We start from the raw sequence: 10,000 nt of genomic DNA, 5'->3' as shown, positions 1-10,000 counted from the left end.
TTGTTTAATGTTTTCTTTTCTTTTTTTTTTCTTTTAAATAAAATCGATTTTCTAAGTGTCCGTTTTCTACCTAACTGGCTAAGTTCTTAGTGGTTTCACTTCTTTTAAAGCGTTTATTATGTTCATACAAAGTTAATTACAATTTTTTTTTGTTCTTATTTTAACGATGTTTTTTGGAGTCATAAAAACAATAATTAAAAAACAGGGAGCGATTCGATTTTTCGTTACTTTTTTGTTTTGTTTTTTAATTATGATAGTTTTTTGTTGTTATGTTTTTGTTTTCTCTCATACCAAATGCACTCATGCGTTATTTAAAATTATAATTTTATCAATTATCAACATTTATTGTCGTCCTGTCAAATTTTGCAAAAATTAACTAATAAATTAAAAACGAAATATTTTTTTGGCGCGAGAGATGCCATGTGCTAACAATCTCTCGTTAACTAATTTTTAATTTTTTAAAATTTTTACTTCGAAATTCTAAAATCAATCATTAAGAGAAAAAGTAATCACTAAATAAATTTATTAATCAATTTTCTTGAAAATCCCGCTATCGTTTATGAAGAATCTTTTTAATTTCATTTTTTGTTGGTTGTTTTTCGGAGGGAGATATAGTTTTAACCCCCCCCCCACTCTCTCTCCCTCTCTCTAAATTATATTTTGAAAAATATTAAAATTTATTATTTTCTTTTTAAAACCAAATCTCCCTCAGTAATTTCTTTAATTTTCTATTTTTTAGCGATTATCAAGACCCCTAAGATGTGATATACCGGACATTATTTCTAGTTCGGGTTTGTATTACTGTACACATAGATTCGAAAAAGTTGTCAAAAAACAATTATATAACAAATAAATGTTATCAAAGGCAAGATAAATTACTTTTCTACCAAACTGGATATAATTTTCGTGTTTTTATTTAATTTAACATGTTTATTCAGCTCAAAAAGCATACAGTGTTTACCGATGTATTGGAAAATTCAAAATGGCGGCCGACTCTCTCTTTAACACGGTAAGTTCGGGAAAAGGTGTTATAAATAATAAACTAGACAAAATACTATTAAAAAACCACCGAATATATGTCAAGTTATGTCACGGTAACATATATTGAAAAGGTATTATAAATAATAAACTAGACAAAATACTGTTAGAAACTCGCTCAATATATGTTACTGTGACATAAGTTGACATATATTCGGTTGTTTTTTAACAGTATTTTGTCTAGTTTATTATTTATAACACCTTTTCCCGAACTTACCGTGTTTAAGAGAGAGTCGGCCGCCATTTTTAATTTTCCAATACATCGGTAAACACTGCATGTTTTTCGAGCTGAATAAACATGTTAAATTGAATAAAAACACGAGAATTATATCCAGTTTGGTAGAAAAGTAACTTATCGGGTAACCCAACTTATCTTGTCTTTGATAACATTTATTTGTTATATATTTGTTTTTTTAACTACTTTTTCGAATCTATGTGTACAGTAATACAAACCCAAATTTTAATATTTTTTAAAATATAATTTAGAGAGGGGGGGGGGGTAAAACTATATCTCCCTCCGAAAAACAACCAACAAAAAATGAAATTAAAAAGATTCTTCATAAACGATAGCGGAGTTTTCAATAAAATTGATTAATAAATTTATTTAGTGATTACTTTTTCTCTGAATGATTGATTTTAGAATTTTGAAGTAAAAATTTAAAAAATTAAAAATTAGTTAATTGAGAGATTGTTAGCACATGGCATCTCTCGCGCCAAAAAAATATTTCGCTTTTAATTTATTAGTTAATTTTTGCAAAATTTGACAGGACGACAATAAATGTTGATAATTGATAAAATTATAATTTTAAATAACGCATGAGTGCATTTGGTATGAGAGAAAACAAAAACATAACAACAAAAACTATCATAATTAAAAAACCAAAACAAAAAAGTAACGCTCCCAGTTTTTAATTTTTTTGTTTTGTTTTTTTATTATTGTTTTATGACTCCAAAAAACATCGTTAAAATAAGAAACAAAAAAATTGTAATTAACTTTGTATGAACATAATAAACGCTTTAAAATAAGTGAAACCACTAAGAACTTAGCCAGTTAGGTAGAAAACGGGCAATCGATTTTATTTAAAAAAAACAAAAAAAAACATTACACAAATAAAAATATTTTTTTAAAAATATTAGCTGGGGGGGGCTATAGTCTATTTTAAAAAATAATATCTCCTTCAAGAACGATCATAAAATCGATATTTATTCAATAAGGGACCAGTTTTCCTACCTAGCGAAAGGGGACGAGTTTTCCCGAGACGAGTTTTCCGGAGACGAGTTTTCCCGAGACGAGTTTTCCGGAGACGAGTTTTCCCGAGACGAGTTTTCCTAAATTCATAATCTCCTCATATAATTGCTTGCCATCTATGTCTGAACTGTACACAGCTCCTAAATTTTCACACATAGACTCTAATTGTTCACAGTCAGATGAGTCAGGACCGTAACAAAGGCCTTGGACATCCAACAGAAAGCCAAATTTGGAATCGATGTCAAATAACCGGGAGAATCGATCATCCATCTCTTTGTGCAGGCGGTCTAGAGCTCCCTTCATGACTCGTTTCATTTCATCTGTTCTTGATAACCCGGCATCTCTGTGCATTTTCACCAGCCATTCTTGTTTTTCCCCTTGTCCTTCTTTTGATTTCAACGTCCCATTTTTCACAAAGGTTCTTGCCATCTTCCAAGCATTCATCAACTAAATTTCTCTTGCATCATTGAAATGATCTCTTAGGCCTTTTATGTCTAGGGCAGCATTGTGAAAATTCATTGTCTTGTCTTGCAATCGTTTTTGCACTATCTATTGGCGTAAGTATTTTGTGCCAAAAACCCAACAATGTTAGAAACTCGTATGTTAGTATGCGATTTACTAGTTGTTTAGCGTCACTCTGGGTATCAATTGTTTGGCTGACATCTTCTATCATGCTGTCTAGTACATCAACGATTTTGTCAAGATACATTTGTACAGGCTTCACTGCTTCTGTTCTAGAACTCCAACGGCTTTCTGCTTCAGCCTTTAAAACCAGTGGGACAGCATCTTTTAATTTCTCCCACCGCTGTGTGGAACGGGAAAAGAAGCTATACAATGAGTCAATAACTCCAAAGAACGAGACCATTTCTGTGTCTTGCCTGGCTGCCTAAGAAAAGCGTAAGAATATATAATAATATCAAATGCTCATGGTTTAACAATGAAATAGCCTTACTCATTTCAAAAAGAAATAGATATTACCAAGCTGGGAAGGTTATTTTACATAAACATTACAGAAACAAAATTAAGACCAAATTGCTTGCTTCCAGAAATGTTTATCTGAAAAACATAGATAATTTAAAAACTTCAGCTGATTGGAAGAAAGTAAAGCAAGCTGCTTTCCCTAAAAAAAAAAAAACAAACTTGGTTGTTGTGGGTGTTTACTGTTGATTAACACCACTTAAAACAGTTCTTTAAAAAGTCATTTGCCATTTTTGTAATATTAATTAATTTTAATATTCCCTTTTGGTGTATATTTAAAGAAAAGCGAATTCCTTATCCATGAGTTTCAGCAACCGAAACATTAGCAATGTGGGAACAACAGTAAATAAATTGCCTACATCCAAGAGCATCTTTGAAAGATACTTAACGTGCACACAAAGTGGGTTAGACACCCACAGTTGTATATATTCTCCTGAGGAATTGAACTCTTATTTTGTGTCTGTTTTTAAAAAACCGGAATTTCTCATAAAATTTGATATTGATGCTTATCATGATCTTATTTGTGTTAATGAGCCAGAATTCCATGTCAAGATGATAATGAAAAATATTCCCTCCCCTATTAGATGTAATAATTAATTTATTTGTCCTCTATGACAAGGCAAAAGATGTGAAAAAGAACATATTACCAAGTTTGGTTAATCTTGGCCGTGTTAATGTTACTGATAAAACTTCGTAAAATCAGTAAAACCACGTCCCTTTCCTCCTAACCTTAAGTCCTGATGGTAATACGAATAATGAAATTTAATAAAATTAACAAAAGATAAAAAGTATATGCGATGTGGATGTAACAGGGTTTTTAATAGTTAATTTAGTGAATATAATTCTGGCATTTTTATTGTGTTCGCTTATCTTTTGCGGAAAGACAAAACAAACGGCAAAGTTGACAAAATGCGTCCTAGCCGCTAAAAACTGATGGGGTGCAGTAGTTATGACAGCCGGCTTATCATTATAAGCCTCCGAGTAGTTTTTGATTGTGTTCGAAAGATTAAAGTCTAAAATAATCTTCAAAAGAAAAAAAAAAATGTATTTTCACACGTGAAAAAAAAGTTATGAAGAAAGATACGAAAAATCAAAAATATAGCTAAATTTCAAAGTTTTAGAATTTTTGTAAACATTTTCATTATAACTTTTTTTTGTAAAAATATATGTTTTCTTTTGGAGAATAACTTTAGGCTTTAATCACCATCAAAATCAAAAACTAATGGGAAACTTATAAAAAATAATAATAACCTGACCTTCATAACCAAAACAATTATTTTAGCATGCAGATTGAGAGATGAGTTTTGCATTTAAATTTAACATAAAATTGATTTCCCATACCATGACCATTCTTACTTTTAAAGCAATTAACAATTTTTTTCCAGATATTATTACAAATTAATATGCTCACGGTCACTTATATTTCTATAGTAGCAGATGAATGGATGCAATGTAGCTTGATTTTTATTCCAGTGGAATCTTTAAGCCACATCTTGCAAAATAAATGAATAATTCTCAAAAATGCCCAGAATTTATTTCCGATAACAAATTTATTGGTGCTCATGCAGAATGCGGACCATGATATTTTTTTGATAAGATCAAGTTTAATTTACAACATTTTTGTTTATTTAATTGTTAGGTGGAAGAAGAAAAGTTATAAAATGTCATCTCCTCCTCATTTAAAAAAAAAATGAATTTCTAAATAACATTATTTCAGCACGGCTTATATTCTGCATACATACCAAATTTATTTTATTAACTATCCGAAAATACTAAAATAACTAAGAAATATTTTAAATTAAATTTACATGTGAATAAATTCTAAAAGAATTGATATATTTCTTTGTCAAGTTTTTCAGTGTGTTCATGTGTAATCTTTTAAAATAAAATCTAGAATACCACTTTTGTTTATGAGAGAATTTTACTGAAAACTTATTTTAAAATAAATAATAATAATAATAATAATAAGATAAATAGTAGTTTTATATAGTAAAAATATCTACTTAAATTCTACATTTAGATTAAAATATAACTTACATTTTTATGGTGGCTGACAAAATTTCAATCTTCTAGTCTGTATTTGTGGGTCTTGTTAGTTCCAAGACAAACTCAACTGGCAAAACGGTTTCAGTAAAATTAATTTTTATTGTTTTTTATCTTCACCCATCCCCCTGTTATATATTTAGAACTTGGTTTTACAAACCAGTAAACAGAGAGCAGCCTCAACCAATAAATAGCCAGCAGCTTAAAAACCAAAGTTAAGATCTTTTAGCACCTTCTTGTTAGATTTGTCAATGCTGAAGGACTGGATAGAAATCAAAAGGTCATGTTTTATGGTGTTTTTTTTTTTTTTCCTACAAAGCTAAAATAAATCCACACCATATATTTGTTATTAGGTTTTATTTGTACTGGTAGCTTAAAAATAAATATTCCTCATTTTATCTTTTAGTACCAGCTATGGAAAAGTTTAACATTTTTTTTTTTCAGAATCGTTTTTGAAATTGGAAATTAGGCTAATAATTTAGATCATTTTAGGTCACTTTTATTATTTTGGAATTTCTTAAGAATTTTATAGGGGTTAGTAGAATTTAGGAAAACTCATCCCGGGAAAACTCGTCTCGGGAAAACTCGTCTCCGGAAAACTCGTCCCCTTTCGCTAGGTAGGAAAACTGGTCCCTTATTGAATAAATATCGATTGAAAACACATTTTATGATCGTTCTTGAAGGCGATATTGTTTTTAAAAATAAACTATAGCCCCCCCCCCATAATATTTTTAAAAAAATATTTTTACTTGTTTAATGTTTTTTTTTTTTTTTTTTTTTTAAATAAAATCGATTTTCTAAGTGTCCGTTTTCTACCTAACTGGCTAAGTTCTTAGTAATTTAACTTATTTTAAAGCGTTTATTATGTTCATACAAAGTTAATTACAAATTTTTTTTTGTTCTTATTTTAACGATGTTTTTTGGAGTCATAAAAACAATAAAAAAAACAAAACCCAAAAATTAAAAAACAGGGAGCGATTCGATTCTTCGTTACGCTTTTGGTTTTGTTTTTTTAATTATGATAGTTTTTTGTTGTTATGTTTTTGTTTTCTGTCATACCAAATGCACTCATGCGTTATTTAAAATTATGATTTTATCAATTATCAACAGTTATTGTCGTCCTGTCAAATTTTGCAAAAATTAACTAATAAATTAAAAGCGAAATATTTTTTTGGCGCGAGAGATGCCATGTGCTAACAATCTCTCGTTAACTCATTTTTAATTTTTTTAATTTTTACTTCAAAATTCTAAAATCAATCATTAAGAGAGAAAGTAATCACTAAATAAATTTATTAATCAATTTTATTGAAAACTCCGCTATCGTTTATCAAGAATCTTTTTAATTTCATTTTTTGTTGGTTGCTTTTCGAAGGGAGATATAGGTTTTATCCCCCCCCTCTCTCTCTAAATTATATTTTAAAAAATATTAAAATTTATTATTTTCTTTTTAAAACCAAATCTCCCTCAGTAATTTCTTTAATTTTCTATTTTTTAACGATTATCAAGACCCCCTAAGATACCGGGCATTATTTCTCGTTCTCCCGTAACACTCGACTCGACCGACATGTTTTTTGTTTGTTTTCTGTTTTTTTTTTCTTTACCAAATAAACGATTCCAAATGAATTAAATAAACAACATAGTCGGCGAGGTAGAAAAATCGATTTTACCCTTTTATAAACAACAGTATATAAGTAAATTCTTTTTATATTAATATAAAAAAAATATGCGGTCTCGTTTATGAACATAATAAACGCTTTTATTAAAAACACAAAAAAAAACATTAAACAAGTAAAAATATTTTTTTAAAAATATTATGGGGGGGGCTATAGTTTATTTTAAAAAACAATATCTCCTTCAAGAACGATCATAAAATGTGTTTTCAATCGATATTTATTCAATAAGGGACCAGTTTTCCTACCTAGCGAAAGGGGACGAGTTTTCCCGAGACGAGTTTTCCGGAGACGAGTTTTCCGGAGACGAGTTTTCCCGAGACGAGTTTTCCCGGGACGAGTTTTCCCGGCACCCTCTCAAGGACATCCCTGAAAAAAACTATTTTGTAAATTTATGATTTTTTGACACTATATGATAGGTTAGAAATATTCAGGGGAGCAAAAAATCGCATTTTCAGGAAGATATAGACGAAAGTTTTAAAAGTTGGATCAAAATACCGTGGTATTTTGAGGGTTAAAAAGTTTCTGAAGAAGTTTTCTAATAAAAATTGTTGGATTGAGACAGTACTAAAAGTTTAAGATTTTTACCATCCTATTACTAGTTTCTTATTTAAAAAAAATAGCATACTTTTATCATAACTTCGTGTTTCCAACCCTTATCAATTAATTTTGAAGACTATAGGCCTGTGAAATTGTTGAAATTGTTATCAGAACTTTTTAGTATCTGGCTTACTTGCAAATTTATTCCAAAATTAGGGTGTGATGTCAGTTTAGCAAATGTCTAAATTAATTATTACATCTAATAGGGGAGGGAATATTTTTCATTATCATCGAAAATAGACCCGACTTTCAACAGAAACTGTGAGTGAACGGAACAAGAACTTTTTACCATTTTTGGTCCAGAGGTAATTTATTGTGTCTAGAAAAAATATATGAAAATAAAGAAAAATGCATTACCATATCAGCCACACCCTTTTTTATTGGATTTTGGTGCATGTGGGTAAAAAATCCAAAAACCCTTAATATCTCTATAAGGATTCACTTTTTAGCAAATCTGATGCCATTTTTGGATTCCTTGGGTCAAAATACTTACCTGTGCAAATTTTCAGAGCCACACGATCTTTCAATCAGAAAATATTCAAAGAAATGACATCACAAAATTTATCCCAGGCGCCACATTATGCAGCAAAAACGAAAACAAAAAATGCTCTAAATCGGAAACCGCTTGGAATTAGATGCTCAAATTTTCAGGATTTCTTAGTTTCTATATTGTCTACCTGCACTGCAAATTACAGCCAAATCTGAGGGTATGGGTGTCAAGCCCTGGATGATTTGACATAGAATGCATAAAAAAGGGTGGTGACCTTCCGTTTATTCCGGTTTGAATATATCGGAATTATGCAGAAAAACTCGCTCCAGTAATTACGTATATGTTCAAATTTTAATTTTTGTCAAGCGATTTTTGCGCCCATGTCAGAGTGGCGCCCATGGCACGGGCCATGCCTGCCATACCCTAGATACGCCACTGTACCTACATATACATACACATCCATATATATGCATTCATACACATACACACATACATACACATACATGCAATATACACACATACATGCATACAAACATATATAAATGTATATATACACACACAAACATATATACACATAGACACATATACATACATATACACATAGATATAAATACATATAAACTCACATGTACATATATAAATATACACACACAAATACATATATAAATATACATACACATATACATAAATAAATACATATAATGATGGCAGATTAATTGTTACATGCATCCAGCATTACAGGCGTACACATGTCACAGCTTTTTTATTGCCACAGGACTTTTTTTCTTCTTTTTTTTTTAATAGACAAATGCCTGTGGGAGTATCTATACAAAGATGATTTTACAGAGTTTTAGCTTTGTACGACAGCTTATCTCTCTCTCTCTCTCGGTTCAAAATGTTGACATCCAGCAACAAGCAAGGGCAAGATAGCCAGCAACAAGTCAAACTGCAGACCAGCTTAATGCGGGTATTGGTCTCCCGCTTTGTTGTTTTTTTTTTTGTTTTTTTTAAAATAAAAAGTTTGTTTGAGACAGACACTTTTGGAATAGTAACTGACGATGATATGAACAAATTCACACATTATTTCACAAATATATAAAAAATAATAGTCCAACCGACATATATTAAAGACGCATATTTTTTTTTTTTTTTAAATAAAAAGTTTGGTTGAGACGGACACTTTTTGAATAGTAACTGACGATGATATGAACAAATTCACACATTATTTCACAAATATATAAAAAATAATAGTCCAACCGACATATATTAAAGACGCATATTTTTTTTTTTTTTAAATAAAAAGTTTGGTTGAGATAGACACTTTTTGAATAGTAACTGACGATGATATGAACAAATTCACACATTATTTCACAAATATATAAAAAATAATAGTCCAACCGACATATATTAAAGGCGCTTACTTTTTTTTTTTTTTTTTTTAAATAAAAAGTTTGGTTGAGACAGACACGTTTGGAATAGTAACTGACGATGATATGAACAAATTCACACATTATTTCACAAATAAACTCAGCGATGGATAGTTATTGGCAGCTCCTGTTACTCTCGCTTCTTCTTATTTGTCCCTCAGTCCTCATTTTTTAATGAGTGATTTTTCTGACAAAGGGAGAAGAAATAGCTGTTTTCTAGGTTGGCAGTATTTTGCGCGAACAGTTGGCAGAGATGGCGGAAATTTCCTGTTTCTATGTCTATCCTTGTAGCCATGTCACTAGTAAGGGTGCTGGAGGTAAACGTTTTGTCTGGGCTGACGTTATCCGCCTGATAGTCAGGGACCCAAACCTTGGATTAACCACTAAGGAGGCTGTCCTATCAGCAGGTGCAAAGTATTGGGGCTGCTGTATTGCCATTTGGTGAAGGCATTCTGGACCATGCAGTAGCTTCTGGTGGGGCCTCTTGATGCCATACTAGTGGGTA

General features: G+C 30.5%; 2 protein-coding genes across 2 annotated transcripts in view; one reads left to right on the top strand and one right to left on the bottom strand.

Moving 5' to 3' along the window:
* The window catches only part of LOC145269058 (uncharacterized), a 3,390-nt gene extending 657 nt beyond the window's left edge, over nucleotides 1-2,733 (bottom strand). Inside the window, exon 1 of the mRNA XM_080124660.1 lies at nucleotides 2,360-2,733. Within this exon, the coding sequence (XP_079980786.1) occupies nucleotides 2,360-2,731 (372 nt within the window). The 5' untranslated portion in view covers nucleotides 2,732-2,733. The remainder of the gene's footprint in view (nucleotides 1-2,359) is intronic.
* LOC145269297 (pyruvate carboxylase, mitochondrial-like) overlaps nucleotides 1-10,000 on the top strand; it is a 402,794-nt gene that overhangs the window by 45,692 nt on the left and 347,102 nt on the right. The gene's annotated exons all lie outside the window — the stretch shown is intronic.

Source organism: Euprymna scolopes, chromosome 45 (assembly GCF_053919585.1).
Source record: "Euprymna scolopes isolate OS-2025 chromosome 45, ASM5391958v1, whole genome shotgun sequence".
Classification (NCBI taxonomy): domain Eukaryota; kingdom Metazoa; phylum Mollusca; class Cephalopoda; order Sepiida; family Sepiolidae; genus Euprymna; species Euprymna scolopes.
The sequence above is the reverse complement of the archived record's forward strand: the minus strand, read 5'-3'. Positions and strand labels throughout refer to the sequence as shown.